At 33.5% G+C, this 27,013-nt stretch overlaps 1 protein-coding gene across 28 annotated transcripts in view; it reads left to right on the top strand.

Moving 5' to 3' along the window:
* LOC106059486 (intermembrane lipid transfer protein VPS13C-like) overlaps positions 1–27,013 on the top strand; it is a 142,241-nt gene that overhangs the window by 82,427 nt on the left and 32,801 nt on the right. For 8 of the 28 annotated variants that reach the window (XM_056016721.1, XM_056016732.1, XM_056016725.1 and 5 more), the window contains 18 exons: positions 1,085–1,213; positions 4,983–5,102; positions 5,923–6,048; positions 7,005–7,154; positions 8,631–8,753; positions 10,049–10,198; positions 10,921–11,061; positions 12,671–12,834; positions 14,350–14,476; positions 16,263–16,394; positions 18,344–18,430; positions 18,781–18,798; positions 20,972–21,103; positions 23,052–23,153; positions 23,356–23,457; positions 24,807–24,830; positions 25,140–25,163; positions 25,808–25,831. In XM_056016721.1, the coding sequence (XP_055872696.1) occupies positions 1,085–1,213; positions 4,983–5,102; positions 5,923–6,048; positions 7,005–7,154; positions 8,631–8,753; positions 10,049–10,198; positions 10,921–11,061; positions 12,671–12,834; positions 14,350–14,476; positions 16,263–16,394; positions 18,344–18,430; positions 18,781–18,798; positions 20,972–21,103; positions 23,052–23,153; positions 23,356–23,457; positions 24,807–24,830; positions 25,140–25,163; positions 25,808–25,831 (1,875 nt within the window). Of the gene's footprint in view, positions 1–1,084; positions 1,214–2,493; positions 2,512–4,982; positions 5,103–5,922; positions 6,049–7,004; positions 7,155–8,630; positions 8,754–10,048; positions 10,199–10,920; positions 11,062–12,670; positions 12,835–14,349; positions 14,477–16,262; positions 16,395–18,343; positions 18,431–18,780; positions 18,799–20,971; positions 21,104–23,051; positions 23,154–23,355; positions 23,458–24,806; positions 24,831–25,139; positions 25,164–25,470; positions 25,495–25,807; positions 25,832–27,013 lie in introns of all 28 variants that reach the window. The other 20 variants (XM_056016731.1, XM_056016736.1, XM_056016748.1 and 17 more) reach the window with 14 other exon arrangements.

Here is a 27,013-nt window from a genome sequence, read left to right on the forward strand (position 1 = left end):
CTGTAATGAAAGTATAGTACACACTTTTAAAAGTTTACATTGAAGATCTATACAACTACAAAATTGATTTCTTAATCATGTTGACCATATGCGAGATGCCTGTAGGCACATTTCTCATAGCAGTATTACAATATTTACAAAACAGTTAGTGGAACTACTTGTGAAATGTAAATGAAAAGGGAATTCTTGTAGAACGTAATAAAATATGTGGTTTATTTACATGATATCAAACAAATTGGCATGATTCTTTTTGATGAACATAATAACTTCTTACTCGGGTAAAATACTTTTACATCACACTAAGTTCATTGCTTGACTTTACTTAAGCTTACTCACTTCAACTTATAAACTTTAACTCAAACCAACTATTTCTCTTGACTACATACTTGTACTGACTAACTTCTTTCACCTACATACTTGTCCTGTTTACTGTTCAACTAACATTCTCCAGCTCCTTGCTGTAGAGTGGTACAAAAACTCGTTCGTAGCTCACTCGGTCAGACCTATCACCGCCACTCATTGATCAGGGAACATGAAATGCACCAAGATACCTGTAGTCGCCAAATGAACTCTTTATGTTGTGTCTGTTGTTTTTATGTGCATTTTTCTGTTGTGTTGTCTTTATATGAGAAAAGAGTCCTTGTAATCACAACAAATTTCCGTAAGGATCAATTAAGCAGTCTTAGTCTTAGTCTTAGTCTTAATCTCTCATGCTACATTAACTTCCGGTCATACCTAAATCATGTTCACTATTTACATTTTCACACTCTATATTCACTGAAGTACAATAAGGTCCAATAAGTTCACTATTTAGACTGTGTAACATATATTAGCTCATCTTTTATCCCTGTTTGCAGCTAACGAAATTACAAAGTAAACATCTAGTTCATATCTCAAGCATAATGTTTGCCTTAACAATATAGAAAGGCGCAAAGATAAAAACACATTTCCTTCTCTAATTATGCTAGGATAAATTCAAACAAAGCTCCTTCTTCTCTAGTGCTATTTGAACATGCAGCTAACAAAAATGTCTATGTCTCATCATCCCACCTCTTGATTCTTTTCCCCTGTATGTTGCGTGTAGACATCTCTAGGGAATATAACCTTGATGCTGTACAAACAAGACGTCCTGATTGAACTCTTGGCCTCCTACCTGGACATGATCTATCACCAAGTGTTGGATCAGTTTATTCCTCTCCTGTCCTACACTAACGTAAGCCTGTCTTGCAGTTTAGTTACAGGTTGAGTTCCAGTTGAGTCCCATTTAGGTTGAGTTCCAGTCAAGTTACATTTAGATTGAGTTCCAGTTTAGTCACTGGTTGAGTTCCAGTTGAGTGACATTTAGGTTGAGTTCCAGTTTAGTCACTGGTTGAGTTCCAGTTGAGTCACATTTAGGATGAGTTCCAGTTGAGTCACATTTAGGTTGAGTTCCAGTTGAGTCACATTTAGGTTGAGTTCCAGTTGAGTTGCTCATCGTTGCAGCTTTCTCTGCATTGACTTTGTTCCTCGCCAGGTTACTTTTCTTGTTTGAAGTTGTTGTTTTTTTAAATTGTAGTTTTAATTTTTAAATGTTTTATAATTAAAAAAAAAATAATTGGTTACAAATGTTGGAATTTCCAATTGCTTATAGTTTGTACTTATGCATGTTTGTAAAATGTTTTGTTTAATGTTTTACATAATTCGGATGTTCCTTCAGAGTTGAAGATAGTTTACTTCCTAGTCCAAACCTCCCGCAGGACGACGGGGGATGGGAGCGGGCAGGGTTTGAACCCTCGACCGTCGATAAATCCGAACGACAGTCCAGCGAGCAAACCGCACGACCAGGCAGCCATTTAGTTGTTGTATTGTTTTATTAGTTGTTTTTTTTTTAAGAAGAAAAATGTATGTTTACATCAGATTTTGTTTATTCTCAATTTTTCCTGAGACAGCTTCTGTAACTTAATCTCCTCTAACTTAACCTTCTGTAACTTAATCTTCTGTAGTGTCTCTGAATGACATGTGGATTTGATTTTAGATTTGTTAGTACTAACTTTGAAGTAATATTTTTGTTAAGTAAAGCACCCCTTTCATACCTGGTGATCTATAGGGCTATGGCTGACCATTTATAAGGGTGTCATTGGGGCCAACATATTGAACAACTGCCTTTACTTTCACCAACTAATACCAGGAAGCAATCAGAGTTGGGGAGTTCTAAAAATCCAGAAATTCAAAATACCAGTCTTCACTTAGATTTGAACCCAAGACCCTCTCAGTACAGAAGCCAAGCATTTTACCACTCAGCCACCATGCTCCATTTTTATCATAAAAAATATTTACATCTTAGTTTTGAATTTGTGTGTACATAGAAATGTATTTTTCTTTTTACCTAGTCAACCCTTACACTGTTATATAGAGTAATATTTGTGGTTTAAATGTAGTTTTATCAAAGTTTGATTTTTGTAATTATTATAAATGTTTCTCAAGTTAAATCCCCCCCCCCTTATTTTATTCTAGACAAAGTCCTCAGAGAAGGTATGGGACATTAGTAATACTGTTTGATGTAGCTGAAATAAAATGTGTCATGCAGCATGTGTTTTATTATCTTATCCTTAGCTTGTTTTGAGTGTTGGTGGTTGAACATGTATTTTTCTTATCACCGTTGCTGTTGGTTTGGCTTTTCTACCAGTCAGAAGCAGAGTTCAGCGTTGAAAAAAAAATGGCTTAAAAAGCTTGACCTAAAAAACGATAGGAGCATTTAATTTTTTGCTGTATTTTTTTAATAGTTTTTTTGCTTGTTTGATGCACGTATGGCTTCTCAAAAATCATCCTCATTTCATTTCCACTGAACGCTGCGATGGTATGTGCTTAATTCATGTCTTGGATGCTGTTTTCCAAGGAAATGTTCATGTTGCAAAGAAAAGCTAACCTAAAGGATATGGCTGGGTAATGTCAGTGGGGCTCAAGTAAATTCTGCACATTGATACACATTCCAACACGAATCAGAACAAAAGTTGGATTTAAGTAGCCAAAGGATTTACTTTTTTTGTTTATATTATTTTGGTTTCTAAGTTATAAGATATTTTGAGTCAGCAATGTTGCTTCAAAATATAAGATTCACCTTTACTAGTATCCAAGTTTATTGACTTGTTGAGGCATCTGCTGACCGAACTGACTTAGTATTCCTGACAACCATCTCTTACCGTGATGCCTAATAAATCAAGTAAATGTTTCATCTTATGAGCCTTGTGCCAAGCAGCAAGGGATGTGAACATTGAAAGATAGTCCATTGAATAAATAGTTCAAGAAAACATGACAATTGTATGAGTTTGTCAAGCCTAGACTACCTAGTCATATTTAGTATTTAACACTGGGAGCGGAATTTCTTTCTGTATCAATATTTCACTTTTTTTTTCTTTTCATTATTTTAAAATCTAGTTAGTTTTAAGTGGTTTTAACATTTTAATGTTTGAATTTGTCTTAATGAAAGGAAACCTCCTGCAGAAATGATTCGTTTAATTAATATTTAAGTTTAATGACTTTTGTTTCAATTATGTTTACTTTGAAATTTAAATATATTGCAAACATTTAACCACACATCCCATTTAGGATAGGGTAGAATGCTAATCTGTAATCAAGAATATTTATAGAGGTGTCTTTAGTGAGTTAACTACAGTAGGAGCTGTGACATATTTTAAATAGGTAATACTGTCACAACGGGCTGTTGTCTCAAAGTGTCAACTGACCAAAATTTAATATTAATAACATTTAATATCAATGCTAAATCTGGCAAAATCCCTTTTTCTATATTTTAACTGGTACGCTTTCATAAAGATGTAGTTGAGAAATTTGATTTTCAAGCAGGAGTTTTCCTTTAACAGATTGTTTTTAATGTGGTTGTTATTAAACTTTTACTGTGGCTTGGTTGGTAATCAATATTAGAGTGTATCTGGCATAAAACTTATTGAAGGAATAATCTGCCATTGAATGCAAACATAGAAACATCAGGCTAAAAATGCAGACTTTTTTTTTTCTTTTCATTTTTTGTCTGTTTTCATTATGTATTAGATTTAAACTATATCTTTTGCCTATATTATGTTTAGCTCTTAGCTATATCTTTTGCCTGTATTATGTTTAGCTCTTAGGCCTTCAGTCTATGTGAACTAGCCAATATATTCACTGCATGTTTTGCTAAATAGTGCATCAGATTGATTTCATTTTTTTATATAACAAAGCGTGTGTGTTTGTTTGCTTTCTAAATATATATATTTTTTTTACCTTTGTTTAAAAGATGTACTGACATAATATTGGAAGTATTCTTTTTTTTTGTGTGTGTTTCATGTTTATAATACGAAAATAATGATTAGTAGTTTTATGCAATTGAAGCTATAACATGAAAGTGGAAGGTTTACAAATATATGTCCATTGGATGAAGTTAAATATCTGCATTTCTGTGTGTACATTAGTACTATGTATCTACAGTTCTCATCCTATTGGGTGATAACTTTGAAGTGCATTGAGACCTCTGTTAGTTTATCCAAGATATGTCTGTATGTGTTTATTAATCATCAGTTATTAATTGGTGTACTTCTAATCTAATCAAATGTTCAGCTTTTGTCTAAATGAGTGAGTAGTGCTTTATTTTGTCACACTTTATTTGTGCCATGCTTGTTGATTAGAACTGTTACCATGAGATTTCATAGTTAAACTGAACTAGACTTCTATAATCCATATATTTTATATAGACTTTTTAAATCTACTAAATGTTATGATTTGGAATTGGAATGAAAAATTTACAGCTGAATTGTCATTTTATATGAGAATTTAGAATTTTTAGATAAACTTTTTTTTAAGATAGAGACTATTCATGAGCCTAATACTCATTTATTTGTTAATGATTGCAAAGTGCTTTTTTTTTGTTTTATTGTTTGGTTTAAATATTGCTTTTTTCAAGGTACTTTTAATCTTAAGTTATTTTTCTTATATGTCTTTTGTTGTATTTTTAGCTGATCATGAATGCCCCTGTCGTTATCATCAAGCTGGAGGGAGGCATTGGGCATCGTACTGTTCCACTTCTCATGGTGGAGTCGTCCTTCTCATGTCAGGTTCACAACTGGACCTCAGATGTAAGTTGGATTGGATGCACAGCACAAAGGAAACAAAAGTATTCAGAGCCGGAGGAAAGAAGCTGATCAATGCTTGGTTCTTTCCTCTGTTGCTCTTTTATCTTTTTCGGGTGATGAATGAAAAGAGAAGTGGTTGTAAATATGTTTACAGACTCTACATACAAAATTTAATTTCGAATAATGTAGCACGGGTATCAGGTATTGTTATGCCCTATTAGAATTCAAGGATGGCCCCAAAAAGTTTGTTTTTAGGGGGATTTCTTTTCATTTGAAAATATTGTGTTTATTTTGGGGAGGGGGGGCATTACAGTGCAGGGAGATGGAAGGCTGCAACGAATAAGTCTAAGAAGTGTTTGTGCTTACTCTATAATTGGGTGTTCGCATACTCTATAACAGATGGTTGCAGCCCCTTTGTTTGTAAGATGAAAGGGAAAACAAAGGACATAGAATTTGAGGACTAGAAAATTGTTTTGGGGTGGGAGATTGTTGTAATGCTGCCCATTTTATAGAGTGGTTTAAGAGTGTTCAGTGCCAAATAAACAAATATACCAATTATTTAAACCATACAAGTATCAGCTAGTATTTTTTATAAAACTTTAAAAATTGTCTCACCCATAATACTCTCAATATAAAACTCTGATAATTATAGACCTTTATTAATAATTTTTATGTTACAAACTCAACAACTGTAAGTATCTCTGCTTACTAGACTTGTTGAATATTATGCCCCATACTAATTTTTAAACTTGTACATTAATAGCATATATAGCTTTTGTTATAAGTATATAATTTTAAGCAAAAAAATGTATTTCATTAACAGCTTTTTTTCGAGAGCACCCTGAGCTTGGAGATTGCTTACAATAATGAAAAGAATGGAGTCTGGGAGCCACTCTTGGAGCCAGTCGTAGACAAATCTCAGATGCACAAGTGGGAGCTAGCAATTAATGTAAGTTTTCTCCGAGTGGTCTTGCTGAAGCAGTTGAAGGGCTGACTAAGTCTCTTAGTAATTATTCTCATTTTACTGTTGGGTGTTGAAGCTTTTGAGTTAGGTGATAAGATCATAAGTTATGCTGAAATGTAGAATGGGTTTAGTCATTGGTGAACTGATTTTACAAAGTGTTGTTGTATACTTTAACCAGTGGCAATATAGATAAGAATTTATAACTAGTAACTTAAAAATATGAATTTGTTATGCTCTTGTAAATTAGTTGCTTTTGTTCTGTGTTTGTAAACGGCATAATTATAATAATGTAATAATTAAAATAAAGTTTCACACATTGTATGTACTTTTTTGGCTAGAAATAGTTTCACTTAAAAGGATTTGTATCATCATGACATTTTCAGTTCACACAGCTCTACATCAGTGCCAGTTTTAACACTTTTGTATCATACATTTTATCAAGAAAGCTAATAAGTATTATCCTCTGTGACATTTGCATTAACAGTGAAGAAGAAATCAATAGAAAAGATATTGTTACGACTTGGGAGTGGTCTAAAGAAAGTAACTCACAGATTCTCAGGTCGCTGATGTCTCTCTTTTTGCCGAAGCACAATCCAACCATGGTCAATCAATACTCCCAGTAAAAAGAAATAATTTCACAGTACTCCTAATGAAATTTACATATCCCAATTTACAAACAAAAATTAAAGAAAAACAATCCTATGTCAAAAAATCAACAATCATCACTCCTTTTGCTTAACACATTAACACACTCACTCATGTCATTTTTGCCCAACAGCATAAACAAAATTCAAATAGTTCTCATGTGGAAAAATGGTTAGTTAGGGGGAACAGGTTTACAACAATACATATGAAACAGTATGTTTTAAGAATTGTATGATTCCAGGTTTCATTCCACTTTGAATTCAAACTTAATTGTGTCTTGTTTCTCTGTGTACCAGATGCTCAAAAATGATCCGATTCAAGTTGTTATGGACGAGGATCCTTTTGTCATCCCGCCCCCTAAGCTGGTCATTAACGTGACGGCATCGCAGCCACTGCAACTTATTATGACCAAGACATGCCTGGACGTCTTAGCTAACCTTAGTCAGGTGAGATCCTTTCTGGTACTGCATAGCCAGTGTTAGTTTGTTGACCGAGCTTGATCAGGTATAAATGGAAAGAGTTAACTTAAAGAGCTAGGTGTAAGAGTTTAAAGTCAATTGCTAAACTTTGTCTTTATCAGTATAATTAAATTACTGATTATTATGGAGTGTGCATGCAGTTTTGATGATGTAACCTTGAGGAAAGAAGGGCAGATGCTTTTGGTTGTGTAGGCTGAAGAAACCATGAAGTGGTCTGGCATAATTTATGTAAATAAAAAGGACGTGTGAAAGTTATAGAAGGGACTAGCAAGAGATGTGAGACAGAAAGACATGTATTTGTAGTGCTCTACATTTTGTTCAAATTATCATTTTCATTTCTAATTTTACATATAACTTTTTTTCCAGTTGAAGTTGTGTATATTTATAAATAAAATTAATATTAAGTTTGTTTTAATAGAAGTCTGTTCAAGTTTATTTAAGCAACATGCCTACATTGCCTTATTTACACTGTTTGGAGCTACAACTTAAGGCCGGTACAAGTGATTCTTATGGAGTGTGCATGTTTCTGGTTTCTAAAGTATCCATGAGTAAAATTCTGGTAGATAATTTGTTTTTGGGGGCTTGGTGGCTGTGCAGTAATGCGCGTGGCTTCTGAACGGGGTTCAAACCTGGTGAAGACTGGGATTTTTAATTTTGGAATCTTTGGGTCCACCCCGCTCTAATGGGTATCTGACATAAGTTGGAGAAAAGTAAAGGCAGTTGGTTGTTGACCACATGACACTATAAGTCATAGAAACAAATGACCTTTACATCATAATCACTAAGTCTGAAATGGCAGCTTTAATCTATTTTCTGAAGGGATTCCATGAGTGGGTCCATGAGGTCCTAAATAAGGGAGTAAAAGTTGAAGTGGGAAAGTATAAGCTGGGATTACAGAAAGATGTCTAGTGAGTTAAGTTTGTTTAAATTGTTCAAGATCATATTTCACTTGTGTTTCTATCTACATCTACACTTAAGTCATAAGCTGTAGATATTGTCAAGAAAAGCTAAGCTCAATTTTTTTTTTTTTTTAAAGAAGTTGTTCAAGGTTTTTTTTTCTCAAGTCCCACATTTAGAAATAAATTCACCTTCAACGGATTAGTTATAATAGCTGTTTGCAGCTACAACCCAACTACTGTGTATAGAGATTAATTCACCTTCAACAGATTAGTTGGAATAGCTGTTTGCAGCTACAACCCAACTATGTATAGAGATTAATTCACCTTCAACAGATTAGTTGTAGTAGCTGTTTGCAGCTACACTCCAACTACCGTGTATCAACACTTGATATATAGAGTTGTTGTTTTTGTATGAAAATAAATCTGCTATTCAATACAAGATAAAGCAACAACAAACAATCTGGATGGTTTTGTTATGTTACGAAGAAATATTTTCATCTACTGAATGAATTATTATTTGTGTTTTACTTTTCTACCTTGCCAGGCTTTCAGTGAAGCTTACAACTTGAGAGAGATGGAAGGGAAACTTGGACAAAAAATTGTGCCTTATGTCTTTAACAATGAAACTGGACAGAAAATGGCCATGAAGCTGGATGCAAGCTTTAAGGTAATCTTGAAGAGATGTTTATTTGGGCAGCTTTAAGGTAATCTTGAAGAGATGTTTATTTGGGCAGCTTTAAGGTAATCTTGAAAAGATGTTTATTTGGGCAGCTTTAAGGTAATTTTTTTAGAGATGTTTATTTGGGCAGCTTTGAGGTGATCTAGAAGAGATGTTTATTTGGGCAGTTTTAAGGTAATCTTGAAGAGATGTTTATTTGGGCAGTTTTAAGGTAATCTTGAAGAGATGTTTATTTGGGCAGTTTTAAGGTAATCTTGAAGAGATGTTTATTTGGGCAGTTTTAAGGTAATCTTGAAGAGATGTTTATTTGGGCAGCTTTAAGGTAATCTTGAAGAGATGTTTATTTGGGCAGCTTTAAGGTAATCTTGAAAAGATGTTTATTTGGGCAGCTTTAAGGTAATTTTTTAGAGATGTTTATTTGGTAAGCTTTGAGGTAATCTTGTAGAGATGTTTATTTGGGCAGCTTTAAGGTAATCTTGAAAGATGTTTATTTGGGCAGCTTTAAGGTAATTTTTTAGAGATGTTTACTTGGTAAGCTTTGAGGTAATCTTGTAGAGATGTTTATTTGGGCAGCTTTAAGGTAATCTTGAAGAGATGTTTATTTGGGCAGCTTTAAGGTAATCTTGAAGAGAGGTTTATTTGGGCAGTTTTAAGATAATCTTGAAGAGAGGTTTATTTGGGCAGTTTTAAGGTAATCTTGAAGAGATGTTTATTTGGGCAGTTTTAAGGTAATCTTGAAGAGATGTTTATTTGGGCAGCTTTAAGCTAATCTTGAAGAGATGTTTATTTGGGCAGCTTTAAGGTAATCTTGAAGAGATGTTTATTTGGGCAGTTTTAAGGTAATCTTGAAGAGAGGTTTATTTGGGCAGTTTTAAGGTAATCTTGAAGAGATGTTTATTTGGGCAGTTTTAAGGTAATCTTGAAGAGATGTTTATTTGGGCAGTTTTAAGGTAATCTTGAAGAGATGTTTATTCGGGCAGCTTTAAGGTGATTTTGTAGAGATGTTTGTAGAGATGTTTATTTGGTAAGCTTTGATGTAATTTTGTAGAAATTAGGGCAGCTTTAAGGTAATTTTATATATATTTTAATTTGGGCAGCTTTAGGGTAATTTTGTAGAGATGTTTTTCTTGGCAGCTTTGAAGATAATTTTGTAGAGATGTTTATTTGGGCAGCTTTGAAGATAATTTTGTAGAGATGTTTATTTGGGCAGCTTTAAGGTAATCATTATTATTAGAGCTTGTGGTAGTGACTAAGTACTGAATGTCTTTGTCATCTACTTACAGTTGAGTGAGAATAGTACCAGCATAAACCTGAATGAAATACCTTCCCCAAGTGAAATCTCAGTTGAGGTCACTTCATCAAAGACTCTGGCCAAATCATCTTCAATCATCCGAGCCACACAATCGCAAGAAGAGAAGAGGATCAGTTTTATGGTAAACTTTGACCTTTTCAGTCTCAACGAGCTCATCAAAAGAAAAAGAAATTTAAATGTGACTTGAGAAGTAGGCAATAAACTTTTAAGGAGGGCCAACATTGACCTAAACAGAAATTTTAAAAATTTAAGTTCCCCTTTTAGACCTTGTGATCTATAGGGCAGATGATGTTAAGGTCATCTGTTTCTATGGCCAATGGTTAACGATCAGGGTGTGGATTGTGTGGATTTTTTTTCTAAATGAATTTCTGATTTTTACAATACTTTTTATCTACTCTAGCACTATGTGGATAGTATATGGATTTCTGGTTAATGTCAACTCAAGCGATACATAGATAAAATATTGTAGAATAATTTAATGTCTTTTTATGTGCTTCTTTTTTTCATCACTATATGCTAGTATACACATAAGTTTGACAGGTTTATAAATGCAAAAAGTTTCACAGTACATGCACAAGAATCTAACCCAAGTAAATCAAAGTGTACCAAAACCTAACCCAAGTAAATCTAAGTGTACCAAAACCTAACCTAAGTAAATCTAAGTGTACCAAAATCTAACCCAAGTAAATCTAAGTGTACAAGAACTTAATCTAAGTAAATCTAAGTGTACAAAAACCTAACCCAAGAATCTAAGTGTACAAGAACTTAACCCAAGTAAATCTAAGTGTACAAGAACCTAACCCAAGTAAATCATTTCTAGATTTATGGCTTCTTCTTCTCTAGATTGAAGGTGCCTCTACCATGTATGAGATGCCAATCAAACAAGCCAGAAAGAGGCTGTTCCATATCAACAACATCAGCATTTTGGCCAGTAATGAAGTCTTTGTTGGACAGAAAATCATAACATTTAGTTCGGCTGTCATTGTAAGTCTGACTTCTGTTGGCTTCCTTGAAACTTGCAAGTAAAACTCATTTCTTATAATTTAATCCCAACCTAAAAATATTTGATTATCATATAGTAAAGCCAAAAACAATTATTTATTTTTCATTTTCTTAACATACTTAGAAATTAAATAAGTTATCCCTAAACATGGAAGGCCTCCTTGTCATGTTAAGTGTGCTTTGGACTGTCGTCTGTTTTAATTATTCTCTGACATCCTGCAGGAGGTTTGGGCTAGGACCTAAAAATCTTAAATTCTTGCAGAACATCTTAAAGGTGTAAATTGAAAGAAAAAGCATCAATGTTACATCACTGTATTCATCTCTTACACATAACTGATTCTCAGGATACATTGCTTGTCTGCTAGATGTATACAATTATTATCTTATCTTATCTTATAAAATAAAATACAGACGTTACTTCAAAAAAAGAAGATGATTACATCCTAAGTCTCATGCATCTAGTCATGCATGTTAACCAATGACTTAAATTCTGCCGAGTCATTGCTTTTCCTGGCTGACTCAGGCAACCCATGCCATGCTCTAATAGCACTAGTCCATTGAAATCAAGTTAATATGATGGCTTCTGTCATTTTCTATATCAATTTAATTTAATTTTTATATAAGTTGTTTGTTTTTACCTTCCCTATCCCTTGGTCGGTCTGTTGAACCATTAAAGCACCACTCACAACCTGTCGACCATCTTTTTCATTACTCTCTTTTTCTCTTACTAGAATCTCTTTCAATGACATTCTTTGATGTTGTCTACCCATTGCTTTCCATGATTCTTTTTCTTATCCTGGCACTGTTCCCTGAAGGAAGGGCTTTGAGAGCCGTAAGGACTTTGTGATATGGCTATACAGTTTTAGTGTGCGTTTTTGTGACATTGGTCAGCAGATCAACATGGGACCCAATTTCTCATGTGATCCTGTTTCAAATATCCTCATCTATGATACAGTCTTTTTTTTAAAAATAAGTTATATGTTTTAATTTCTTTAAATATTATTACTTTATTAAGTCAAGAATCACTTGTCTATAAACATTATTACTTTTGTATGTCTAGAATCACTTGCCCATAAATATTATTACTTTTGTAGGTTAAATTACTTGTCTATAATTTTATTACTTTTATAGGTCTAGAATAACTTGTCTTTAAATATTATTACTTTTTTTGGTAAAGATTCACTTGTCTTTATGTATCATTACTTTTGTAGGTTAAAATCACCTGTCTATAAATACTATTACTCAAGGCTATGGCCAAATTTAGATTCACCGTGCCCCCACTGCAGGAAGCAGAGGAAACCATGCCTCATATTCTGTTTGACTGCCCCAGACTTGCTGATCTCCATCTTGACAGGTCTGGGAAACCAAAAATTCTCGACCTGTATGGCGACATTTATGCACTACGCAAGACAGCAGGGTTTCTGTCCAGGGCTTTTGCAAGAGAGGATTTGAGCCTCTCAAGCCCTCACTCTAATAGATTTTGGATGATGATGATGATTACTTTTGTAGGCTAAAATCACTGGTCTATAAATATTATTACTTTTGTAGGTCTTCTAAAATCTCTTGTCTCTAAATATTATTACTTTTCTAGGTAAAGAATCACTTGTCTTGCCTGGTGAATGTGCTATACAAAGATAGCCATGAGGTCAAATTGTGTGGACAAGTGTTCCCAGACCAAAAGTTTTGTATACCCATCAATGCTGTTTATAGTTCCACTGGAGAAATCTTTTTCCAGCCCCAGCCTGAGAATGAAAGGTCAGTTTTTTTATAAGAGAAATGCAGCTCCATAATTTGTTTAAAAGTTGTCTCTCTTGTATTGATCAGTTTTAATGTAGTTATCAATCTCTTAACACTGATTAATAGGGTTACCCATAAACACAACTTAGGCTACTGCAGACAAATATAAAACACTACTACTAAATAATTGTAAAAAACTTGATGCAAGGAAGAACAAAATTAATTGAGAACAATATCACCTACAACTCACCTATCCCTTAATCACCACGCAAAATTTGTCAACTGTCTTTCTCCATTCCTCTCTGTCTTTTGCCTTGGATAGAACCTCTTTCAATGGCAGGCCCGTCCATTCATTTATGTTGTCTTCCCATCGCTTTCTCTCTCTCTGCTTCTTCTTCTTTTTCCTGGTACTATTCCCTTAAGGAAGGTCTTTGCAAGCCCCGAAGACCTTGTAATATGGCCGTAGAGTTTTAGTTTCTGTTTTTTTTTAGCAGGTCATTGTTGGGTCCAGTCACTCTAGTAACCCTGTCTCTAATCTCTTCGTTTGTGATTTGGTCTTTAAATAAATGTGATACCTAGGATCCTTTTGTAGCACCTCAGTAAAATCAAAAGCACCAGTCCACTTTTACACCAAGAACCAATTCTACTAACAATACTTCTTCTGTCATACAGTAAATTCAAAACATTCAGTCCACATAATGTGCAATATCTTGATCTACTAGACTGCTGGGGTACCACACATGATCTGACAACCATCTTTTCCATTCCTCTCTGTCTTTTGCTTGATTAGAGTCTCTTTCAATGACAGGCCTGTCTATTCTTTGCTGTTGTCCTCCCATCCTTTTCCCTGTCTTAAGGTTTTTTAAAACTGGTACTGTTCCCTGTAGGAGGTCTTTTTGAGCCCTGAGCCCTTGTGATACTATGTGCATACTGTTTACATTCATAGCCTCAGAATATATAAACAGAGGAATGTAACTCATACAAAATAAAAACCATGAATAATTATGAAAAGAATCGTAATACTTCAATAGTGAATACCCTTACTATAGTGCAACAGTCATTCTTATAGCATTTACAGAGCGCTATGGTCAACGAGTTTCGTGTGCAGCAGCCGTCTCTTTTGGTTTTACTCATATCTACTCGGCGCCAAAAAATCACAGTGAATGAAGATCCCTCTTCCCCTTACATTGGTTGTCCACTTCACCAATCTGGGCAGCATAGTTTCACTAGCGTTGGTGTGTTCGCCAAAAGTGTCGCAACACAATTTCATACATAAATAATAGCAAAAAATAACAATACATTCTGTCTCCCCAGACAGTAGGTTTTATAAATTATAGCTAGGATTAGTGTGATTTTTTTGTGAACATTTTGGATCTTCATCAAGAAAATAGATGTAGCTAAATGTGTAACTATTCAGAAACAGAGTGTTGATGTTTGTAATCAGGAGGAGGGGAAAAAAAAAGCTTTGTAGCTTTATAAAGTTTGTTGGGTTGTTTTTTTTTCACCACTGCTTGATTTTTTTTTGTTTCCCAGCTACCTGATCTCTAAAGAAAGTATCAATGTGAAGACCTACTTGCCAGAAGTCAACGGTAAAATTGTACAATTTAGTTGCCCAGTGGAACAGCTGGACATTGGAGAGAGTGAGATCTACTATTTTAATGTAAGTAGCCACTGTTGGCTTATCTTCTAAGTCTAAGTGTGATGCGAGGTATCAGGAACTCCTATTCCCCTGTTTCATAAATGGATGTGAATGTAGTCCTTGTTGGTAACAAAGGCCACATGACACCCTCGTTAACTGCAAGCCTGAAGAGGCCCAGTAGCTGAGTGGTTATGTGTATTTTTCTGTTGTGTTGTCTTTATATGAGAAAAGAGTCCTTGTAATCACAACAAATTTCCGTAAGGATCAATAAAGCAGTCTTAGTCTTATTAAAAGTGCTTTGCTTCCAAAATCGAGGGGTCCCGGGTTCAAATCCTGGTGAAGACTGTCATTTTTAATTTTGGGATCTTTAGGGTGCCAATAAGTTTGGCATTAGTTGGGGTAAATTAAAGGTGGCTGATCGATGTGCTGGTCCTATGACACCCTTGTTAACTGTCTGCCACAGAATAAGTTGACTTTTACATCATCTGCTCTATAGATCACAAGGTCTGAAAAAGGATACTTTACTTTTGTATTTTACTGTTGGTATTACATTAAATTTTTTAATATTATTTGTTGGTTTGCTATGTGATATTTAGCACAAATCTGTGTTGAAGATTTTGATTAATCCAAAAACAACAGCAGTCTAGCCAGAAATAGCAAACAATTGTATGAAAAGAGCCAATAATTATGCATTTATTTTTTGGGGGCAGCACTGCATGTATACAAGTGGTATTGATTCAATCTCTTCTGCATCTTGTATCTCTGCCTACTTCCCTTGCTCTTCCCAGTCTGTCACCTTCATCTTTCCCTTAGTCTGTTGAACTTTTGGGGCAACACAAATGATCTGTCAACCATCTTTCACCATTTCTCTGTGTCATTTCGCCTTGAATAGAATCATTTTCAATTCAATGCCAGGCCCATCTATTAAGTTATGTTGTCTTCCCATCACTTTTCTTTGGCTCTTCTTCTTTTTCCTTGTACTGTTCCTTGAAGGAAGGTCTTTAGGAGGCCTGATTACCTTGTGATATGGCCATAAAGTTTTAGTTTTTTTATACAGTGGTCAGCAGGTCATGGTGGTGCTCAATAGCTGATCTTTCTAATCGCCTTGTTTCTGATGCGATCTTCATAGGAATCTAGCCCTTGTTACACCATCTAGTATCATCTTTAGCTTCCCTCAATTTTTAAAATATTTATATCCATTTATATAATCCTTCATTTTATTAAGATTACTTACTTACTTAGAACTTAGGTCCTCCCTCACTGTTCAGCGCATTGGGCAGCAAGCACAAAGATGTGTCACTAGCAATGTCTGAAGCTTCCTCTCACCTGGTGTCCACTGTTCTGAGGTTTTCCATGAAAAGTGTGGCACCATGTTATACGAGGACGTCCCTGTTTGCACTTTCCTCGTATCAGCCTCCATGTCGTTGCAACTCTTGGAATTCATAATTCATTTAGTCTGAGAACATGTCCCGCAAACCTCATGCTACGCTCTGTCACAGCCTCATTAAGTGTTCGACTTCCAGTTCGGCATAGGATTTCCTTGTTTGAGACAAGATCTAAATAACTGACTCCCAAAATCCGTCTCAGCCATTTTTGTTGAGCCACATTTAGTCTTTTCTCAATTTGGGCAGATTATTCAAATTAATAATATCACTATTGTCAAACCTTTAGATTAAGGAAAGGAGAGATTCTTGTGACTTTGAAATAAGAAACATATTTCTCTATATTTCTACTTGCATATTGTTTTGTTTATTCTTTCATGTAGAGCGCTCTCTGATAACAGATTGAATGTTTATCTCTGTGACAGGTGATGCTGGATCTGGAGTCAGTGTACAAGGAGAACACCGATGAGATGACAGAGAAAATAATGACAGTACATCTCCACCCCAACATTATTCTACACAATTTACTTCCTATTGATGTCACTTACAGTATGGAGGTAGAAATAGACATTTATAGTCTATTTTAAATAAACATTTTTTGTCTTAAATACACATTTCTAGTCTACTTTAAATAAATATTTCTTGTCTTAAACGCACATTTCTAGTCTACTTTTAACCACTCCTTTCTAGTCTACTTTAAATAAATATTTCTTGTCTTAAATGCACATTTCTATTCTACTTTTAAACACTCCTTTCTAGTCTACTTTAAATAAATATTTCTTGACTTAAACGCACATTTCTATTCTACTTTTAAGCACTCCTTTCTAGTCTACTTTAAATAAATATTTCTTGTCTTAAACGCACATTTCTATTCTACTTTTAAACACTCCTTTCTAGTCTACTTTAAATAAATATTTCTTGTCTTAAACGCACATTTCTAGTCTACTACTGGTTCATGGAAACTGAGTAGTAAACTCTTGACTTCTGAACCAAGGAGTCCCCAGTTTGAATCTTATTGAAGAATGCAATTTTAACTTAAGGATTTTTAGGATGCCTTTAAGTCCACCCATCTCTAATGGGTACTTGACATACGTTATGGAAGTAAAGGCAGTTGATCATTGTGCTAGCCACATGAAGTGGACATTATTTTAGAAATATTCACAAATAAGAAAGCAGTACTCTCTTTTTGTCTGTAATTTACAAACAATAAACATATAATCTCCACACCAAAACTAGCTACAACAGTGTTGCCTCTTGGATGGATTATGGTCTAGACTCCAACCCCAGTTTAGTCTTTTGTTGACAGGAAGAAAGGAGCATCTATGAGAGACTATGTTTTCACTGAACACTTTCTCTCTCTTAAAGAAACAACTCGTGCATACAAATAGTAATAATTCTAATATTTAAATACTCAAAACATATGTACATAAGAAACAAGGTCTATCCTTGGATCATTCCAAAAACAGAACTAGTAACGCACAGCAAACTGCCACCTCCTGCATGCTGTCCAACTAACTCAAAATTTACTTCACAGAATCAAAATTAATTTGCCCCCTTCTTTATTATTCCCGTTAAACTGTTGACCAGGATCTCACCCCCTTGTGATACCCAGCTTCAACTGACCAATAACTGAGGTATAGTAAAACTACCACAATTTAGCCCTACATTTTTATTTGAAAAAATATGGTTTGTTAACTGTCAGCCATAGAAAAACAGATGAGTTTTATGTCATCTCCCCCCCTGGATCTCAAGATCGGATAGGCAAACCTTTGACCTTATAATGTGTTGCAGTCGAAACACATACACACACACATTTCTCTACCTGATAGAAACAAAAATTATTAGATTTTAGGCAGCTTCAGAGTGAGACAGCTGGAGATTACTGACAAAGGATGCCGGATACACATTAGAGGCCAGAAGAAAATCCACTGCCAAGGACAGACTTAGACAGCGAGAAGAAAATCTAAATCGACCACCTGCAGAATTGGTTATGTCTGTGCTGGGTGTGGCAAAATATTGGAAATACTGCATTCCTCATTAATCTTCAGACTTGAAGACATGCCTTATCACACATTCTTTATACACTCAAACTCACAATTTACCTCTTATAATGTTCTAATGTCCTTCTCTAAATGATGATTATATTGTCCAATTCTGATCAATGCATTAATTTAGTCCATAGTTTTAATAAGTGATTTAAATTGCTCTAAGCCATTAGTTTTCATGGTCAATAAAGGTGTCATTTGACAGTGTCAAGCAAGTATTTCAGATGACTTGAACAAAAATCATTTTATTAATAAATCCATCTGATTAGCCAGTTCAATTATTGTTCAATTTGAAAGCAGACATTTATTAATCAAAAAAGGTTCCTACTATTCGAGTGTTTACATTCAATAATGTCAGTTTGTTTGGAGATTTGACCAATTCAAAAATATTCTCATTCAACAACTTAGCTCTTTGAAAATGATAACTTGTGGCTGGCATTCTCTTTTGTTTCTTTCTCCAGAAGAGTTCCGCAGTTTTGACCCTACCAGCTGGACAGCACCAGGCACTGATCAATGCATCAGTGAATGAAACTACATTGGTATTAGAGGTACATCAGTGTGATTCTACTAGTTTTAGATCCAATATTAACATAAAATGTATACAAATCTTGCCACACAATCTGTACGGAATCGCATGGGATTTTAGTAATCTAACATATAAAACATAATTACTATTGTAAATATATATAGATTATGAAGTTAAGATTATATTAAAAACAAGGGTAGGTATATTTATTTCAGACCATGTGATATTGACATTAAGTTTCTGACCTGTACAGGAAATTGTTTTAGAATCTTCTAACAGTTGTAATTACATTATTTTCTACACTTATTTGTTGATGATTGCAAATTTGTATGCTGTAAAGTTATTTTAAATATGGTTTTATTATAAATATAGCAGCCTTTGGAAATAACGGTATATTTCAGTACTAGTTATCTAGGGTTTGGCTCTTTTTACTTCTTTTATATTATCATAAATTATCATGACAGAAGGTCATATTTCTTTTTTTCCTAAGGATTTTCATAATATTCTGACACTTTAAGAAAAAATAAAATAAGTCTGTCAGATGTGAAAACATATACAAAATATATTTCATTCCTTTGATTTTGGTTTGGTCTGTTCATTTTAAGAATTTTTTTCATAAATATTTATTTTGTCTAAATTTTTGTTGAAAATTTGTGTTGTATTTAAATTTTGCAATTCATTCTACATGGTCAGGGTTTTTCTATATGTCAACTGATTCTATTGGTGTACTTAGGTCAGTTATCTACTTGCTTTATGATAGTCTTATATATTGTGATATTTGAGTTTGTGACTTGAAAAGCTTTTGATCTAACCATGATTTTATCAATCTCATTAAATCAGTGTTTCCCAAACTTTTTCCTTAAACGAACACTTTGTGCATTCTGAGAATTTATCAGAACACTTTGCTTATTTTTTTTAGATTAGTTTTTTTTTTCCATATCGTTTAAAAAAATGTATTAAACCTTATTCTAAATTAAGCATTTTTTTTTTGAAGTATGAAACAGAAAAAAAAAATATGATATATATATAGATAGATAGATCTAGATGTAAAGGTCCAATATCTTTGATGCTATTGTGTTCTTGAAAAAAAAACTTCTTGTTATCAGGCATGATGCTGGTAAGCTGAATTGGCCTATCCTTATGGCATCGTCAAGCCAGTTTATATAATTTGATTTTTTTTTGCAACATAAAAATCCTTCTTCACACAAACAGGTTATAGTGTAAACTAAATTAAAACAACAAGCAGCTTGTTTTTAAATATTGTGGCACTATTCAGAAAAACTTGACTAGTAATCATTGAATGGTTGATCTTTAATTAAATCTTTGTTTCAAATTAGAGTCAGAATCTAGATCAGTTAAACATAGTGATGTTATAGAATTTTGTTACCAAGAACCTTTTTTTCCTGTATTTGCTTAAAGTTTTTATTCACGTGTAGGCCTACTAGTTAATTACTCCTGTAGTTCATGGAACATCTAGTCAGGCCTCGCGGAACACTAGGGTTCCATGGAAGAGAGTTTGGGAAACACTGCCATACATCATTCTGTTCTGCCTTTCATACAGTTAACAGTTGTTCTGTATTAAATGTTAGGACTGTTTCTAACAACTAGATGACATAAAGACATGAGTGTAAACAGTTGTTCTGTATTAAATCTTAGGACTGTTTCTAACAACTAGATGACATAAAGACATGAGTGTAAACAGTTCTGTATTAAATCTTAGGACTGTTTCTAACAACTAGAGGACATAAATACATGAGTGTAAACAGTTGTTCTGTATTAAATCTTAGGACTGTTTCTAACAACTAGATGACATAAAGACATGAGTGTAAACAGTGGTTCTGTATTAAATGTTAGGACTGTTTCTAACAACTAGATGACATAAAGACATGAGTGTAAACAGTGGTTCTGTATTAAATGTTAGGACTGTTTCTAACAACTAGATAATATAAAGACATGAGTGTAAACAGTTGTTCTGTATTAAATCTTAGGACTGTTTCTCACAACTAGATGACATAAATACATGAGTGTAAACAGTTGTTCTGTATTAAATGTTAGGACTGTTTCTAACAACTAGATGACATAAAGACATGAGTGTAAACAGTTGTTCTGTATTAAATGTTAGGACTGTTTCTAACAACTAGATGACATAAAGACATGAGTGTAAACAGTTGTTCTGTATTAAATGTTAGGACTGTTTCTAACAACTAGATGACATAAAGACATGAGTGTAAACAGTTGTTCTGTATTAAATGTTAGGACTGTTTCTAACAACTAGATGACATAAAGACATGAGTGTAAACAGTTGTTCTGTATTAAATCTTAGGACTGTTTCTAACAACTAGATGACATAAAGACATGAGTGTAAACAGTGGTTCTGTATTAAATGTTAGGACTGTTTCTAACAACTAGATGACATAAAGACATGAGTGTAAACAGTTGTTCTGTATTAAATCTTAGGACTGTTTCTAACAACTAGATGACATAAAGACATGAGTGTTCATCTTATTGTACATCTCTTCCTTTATCTGAATGACTCTCACGTGCCTTGTGTCTCTGTATATAGATCCCTAACTACAGAGGTAATTCATGGATTGGAAAGAAACAGGTCAGGTTAGGTGTGCCAGAACTGAGTGTCTGGACTTTTGAAACTACCTTGCCAGTAGAAGAGGATAAAAAACCAAAGAAATTGACCATGGTAAGTTTAGAAGTCTGTGAAATTCACTGATGACTGACTTGGATCACAAAATACACACATTCCCTCCCGAGTTACTAAACCTAAATAACTTTGTCTTTATGTCTAATAACACACAATTTATAGTGCCTTAAAAATATAGTTTTTTTTTTTTTTTAATATTTTTATTATTGTTATTAGTAGCAACTATGATAAAACAAGTACTGTTGACTTAATAGTATGGCACTTTATAACCCCAGTACTATCAGTAATCCAACATAAATTCATGTTATTAATGTACACTGTAGTACGTATTTCAAATCTAATTTAGCGCAGTACGTGAGAGCGGAATATCATATGTTTTGTATTTTCAGATCAATGCATTTTTCTTTATTGTCTATTGTTTATGTTATCCCCTTGAAATGAGAATCTCATATTACATCATATAACAAAATATCCTTGACATATTTGGTTAAATTCTTTCAAGTACAACCTTTGGTAATTTTTATGTTTTTGGTAATCCAACACACACACACACACAGACACTCTGAACCTCCATTCCAGTCAGTTACAGAGAAAATAGTAGATTGCTAGAACATAATCTTTAGAGCTCCTTGTCACGAATTCAAGGATATTTCTGCTCATTCTGCTAGCTACTTGACATTATTAGTGGTAGAATATAGATGCTTGGTTGGTATGTCTTCATAAATAGGATCATAGTTTTATTAACATATCCTTGAAAACACCAAGGGTTGGGTTTTTTACTTTGCTAAAATATTGAGTATTAGCCATTCCCAAATCTGTCTTCTTTATAACAATGCATAAAGTAATAGCTTAGGGAAAGATAGCTTTAAGATTTTAGGTTGAAAATAAATTGACTATATGTTTTATATAATAATAATAATAATAATAATCTTTATTGTCCGTATGGAAATTTGTCTTACAATTTGTGCATTACACCAAACAAAAAAACATTATAACTATAAGAAACCAAAGTGTACTTTCACACCAGACTCACTCATAATTTACATGTGACAAAGTTTATACCAGATTGTTCTTATTTAATGATTTGATTGCCAGGGGAACAAAAGAGTGTTTGTGTCTGTTTGTCTTTGCTATCGGTGTCTTGTATCTCTTTTGTGATGGTAAAATCACAAAATCCTGACACAAAGGGTGATTCTTTATTTCGAGGATCTTGTCAGCTTTTTTATAGATGTTTGTCTCAAAGAACTGCCCAAATGGGGTTTGTTTTTTGCCAATGATTTTACTAGCAGCATTTAGGATTCTATAAAGTTTATTTTTATTTTTAATGCTCAGATTGCCATACCAGGCAGTAATATTGAAACTTAAAATATTGCAAATATGAGCGTGATAAAACATAGCCAAGGCCTTTTCGCTAACATTAAACGAGGACAGTTTTCTTAGTAATCGTAATCTTTGCTGCCCTTTTTTTGCTGATATAATCAGTATTTGCAGTAAAATTTAGTTTATTGTCTAGGATAGTACCAAGGTATTTAAAGGTTTGCACAATTTCAATAGTCTCTCCAGCTACGGAAACAATATCATTTTCCTTCTTTTCCCTACGAAAATCGATTATCATTTCTTTGTTTTTTTTTTACATTTAATAATAAAAAATGATCTTTACAGTATTTTTCAATGTGTTCTATTTCTTTGAAATACTCATTTACGTCTGAACTCTCTGAGAGCAAGGCAAGAAGAGCCGCATCATCAGCGAATTTTGTGAAGGAGCAAAAAGGACTATCGGATTGAAAATCATCGGTATACAAAATGAACCACAATAGCGATGTCACAGCTCCCTGGGGCGCCCCTGTGTTAACTATGTGTTCATTTTAAATAACATTGTTTACCCTAACCCTCTGAGATCTCTGGGTCAAAAATTCATTTTTGTCCTAAAAAAATCCAACACACAAATGGTTTGAATTGACATTATGTTTGCTTGTATCTACTGTAGGACCTGGGCTTGCACTGTTCAGAAAATAGTGGCAGTTTTGATATGACACTGTACTGCCCCTATTGGATTGTTAACTTGACCTCTAGGACTATAGCTCTAAAAGTAAGTTGTCCTTAGCTAAGAAGGTAGTTTTTTAATAATCTGATTATAGGTTTGAAAGTAATCTGACAACAAATTTTCGAGCATGAGTTAACTATCGCTTGATTTGACTTTAAAGTAATTTAATTACATAGACTTTTGAATTAGTATGAATGCTTAATCTAAATAGCGAAGTAAATCTTACTTACCTCCCTTGACTGAACAGGAAGATGAAAAAGAGGCTCCGTTTGTCCAAGATGCTGAGGATAAAGAAGTCATGCTGTATTTCTTCCGAGACAAACCTTTCTTTGGAGGAAATAGGAGGAAGGTCAGTCAAATGTTGCGTCTGCCACTTGATGCTTGTCTGTAGATAAGTAATAAGAACATTTGGTTTTACTGTTTGCCAGATAATGGTTTATATGTCTACATTATATATAAACCTTCATGACCGTGACTGTTCAGCTTGACAGTGGTTACCTATCTATATTGTATATAGACTTTCGTGTCCATGACTGGCATTTTATTTATTTTTTTTATTTTCCTGTGACACATTTATATCTTGTTCTGACTGGACATTATTGGCTTTGTCCTACAATTGATATTATATTTATATCTCTTTGTCCTGTTTCTTACATTATATTTATATCACATTGTCCTGTACTTACTATTGTAGATCTCTTTATTCTGGGCTTTTCTTTTTATACTATCAAAAGTGTTGTATTCTTTTTCCAAAAGATTGTATAGAAAGTGAAATTTTTTTTTTAAATTTATTAATAATTTTCTTAAATCTGTCTTATGAAAATAATGTTTCCATGAGTTGATATATTCCAGTCTTTCCAAGTGTCTGTTATTGTCTTATATATTTACACAACTTTTTCTTGCAAATCAAAGTGAACTGATTTCAGTGTGTAGTCACGTATTAATGACTATTTCAAGTACTGCAATCAAAAGTAGGCTCAAATGTTTTGCCAAACATAAACTATTTTAGTTAATACAATAAACATGCATTTATGTGACGCTGTGGGACTAAGTAAAACAAAGGACGTTTGGGCCATGGGGCCTTCATCAGCTGCAAAACAAACAAAAAACAAACAAACAATTAACTCTAAATAGGCCTACGTTAACTAATCTGTCCGATGTTCTTCTCTATCAGGCAGAAGAGAGTTTTTAGTTAAGTAGATGCTGTCATGTATTTTTTTTTCACCCTTTGTTTCTTGACCTTTTTTTGAATAAGTAAAAGACTAACACTAACAGGTGAGATACACAAAAAATGACTTGGCTTGATTGGATCTGGTAAAGTCGTAGAAGAATAGGATAAGAATTGCTGCCTATAGAAGAAGAATTTATTTTTCTTACTTCCTTATCCATTTAAAGGCGTTTATATATATGTATATATATCTTATACTCTTAGATCACTGACGTGTCCTAGTTTTTACTCTGTATCTTAATGGGGCATGACGTGACTTCAATTGTGCTTATGTGCCAAAATTCCAAAATATCAAAAAGCAAATATGTATCTTAATGACCAAATACTAGAGATTAGATTTCACTGAGTTATTTTGTTCTCTACTTGGAGACATGGATGATAGCTTGAGGTGCCAAAGACAATATAATTTACTAGACAATTCTGTTCACTCTAAAGAATATGCATGTCAACATTCTCTCTATAATATACAGGAAACAGAGGCAATAATTAGGACGGTAAGTTTATCTAAAAAGATTGAGCGTATTGTTTGTTTTTAAAACTAAACAAGTCACTCTGTTTTCTCAACAGCAAGCTTCATTTAACCAACTTTTTTTTTTTAAAGTTCTTCTAAAATTCCAAAATATCAAATAGCAAATATGTATCTTAATGACCAAATACTAGAACTTTTAGATTTCACTGAGATATTTTGTTCTCTTCTTGGAGACATGGATGATAGCTTGAGGTGCCAAAGACAATATAATTTACTAGACAATTCTGTTCACTCTAAAGAATGTGCATGTCAACATTCTCTCTATAATATACAGGAAACAGAGGCAATAATTAGGACGGTAAGTTTATCTAAAAAGATTGAGCGTATTGTTTGTTTTTAAAACTAAACAAGTCACTCTGTTTTCTCAACAGCAAGCTTCATTTAACCAACTTTTTTTTTTTAAAGTTCTTCTAAAATTCCAAAATATCAAATAGCAAATATGTATCTTAATGACCAAATACTAGAACTTAGATTTCACTGAGATATTTTGTTCTCTTCTTGGAGACATGGATGATAGCTTGAGGTGCCAAAGAAAATATAATTTACTAGACAATTCTGTTCACTCTAAAGAATATGCATGTCAACATTCTCTCTATAATATACAGGAAACAGAGGCAATAATTAAGACGGTAAGTTTATCTAAAAAGATTGAGCGTATTATTTGTTTTTAAAACTAAAACTAATCAAGTCACTCTGTTTTCTCAACAGCAAGCTTCATTTAACCAACTTTTTTTTTTTAAAGTTCTTCTAAAATTCCAAAATATCAAATAGCAAATGAGTATCTTAATGACCAAATACTAGAACTTAGATTTCACTGAGATATTTTGTTCTCTACTTGGAGACATGGATGATAGCTTGAGGTGCCAAAGAAAATATAATTTACTTGACAATTCTGTTGACTCTAAAGAATATGCATGTCTACATTCTCTCTATAATATACAGGAAACAGAGGCAATAATTAGGACGGTAAGTTTATCTAAAAAGATTGAGCGTATTGTTTGTTTTTAAAACTAAACAAGTCACTCTGTTTTCTCAACAGCAAGCTTCATTTAACCAACTTTTTTTTTTTAAGTTCTTCTAACATCTCTTATGTATTGCATTATTTTTGACCAAAAATGATAGCTTCAGACACCAATACTTGGACTTGATAATTCTCTTACTCAATATTGACATCACAGTTATATGACAATAATGTTTCATGTTCATCTAAGACCAGACTTTACCTTTATGGGTTGTCTAATGGTTATGCCTGCGCTGGCTGTGTCAAAATATGTAGGTTACTGCTGTGGCTGCGAAGCCACAGGAAATACTACTTTCCTCATTAATCTTGAGACTCAAAGACAAGACTTATTATTATAATTGTTTTTAACTTGGGACAAATGAAGCCTTGAGATACAATGGAAGGCTCTCTCTTTGGTGTGAAGTTTTATTATATGTATTTCTAGAGCAGATGTATCTAAAAATCAAAACAATATTTGTGTCTTGTAAATGTTTCAGATTAATGTACTAGAATCATGTGTTGTTGTTTTTTTACACAATTTTTTTTTTATATTGTTACACACCTATAAAGTTGAACTTGTTCATGTTGTAGAAAAGTTGTAGTTGATACTTTTAGTGTTGTCTTCCAAATGTCAGTGTACAACAATATTTCATGTCTTGACAGAATGATTATTCTGAATCTTAATCACTGCTTTAGGTCTTTGACTATAGTGTCTTTACTGTAGAAAAATAAAATTAACTGTTTATACTTTGACCCTGTCTTATCTGCAAACTATTGTAGTTGTTGCAAGCAATTAAATTATGTTAGCTCTAACATTGTCATCTATATGTGATTCAGAGTTCTGTAACATTGTCATCTATATGTGATTCAGAGATCTGTTACATTGTCATCTATATGTGATTCAGAGATCTGTTACATTGTCATCTATATGTGATTCAGAGTTCTGTAACATTGACATCTATTTGTGATTCAGAGATCTGTAACATTGACATCTATTTGTGATTCAGAGATCTGTAACATTGACATCTATTTGTGATTCAGAGTTCTGTTACATTGTCATCTATATGTGATTCAGAGATCTGTAACATTGACATCTATTTGTGATTCAGAGTTCTGTTACATTGTCATCTATATGTGATTCAGAGTTC

The sequence above is a fragment of the Biomphalaria glabrata genome, chromosome 18 (genome assembly GCF_947242115.1).
Source record: "Biomphalaria glabrata chromosome 18, xgBioGlab47.1, whole genome shotgun sequence".
NCBI lineage: Eukaryota > Metazoa > Mollusca > Gastropoda > Planorbidae > Biomphalaria > Biomphalaria glabrata.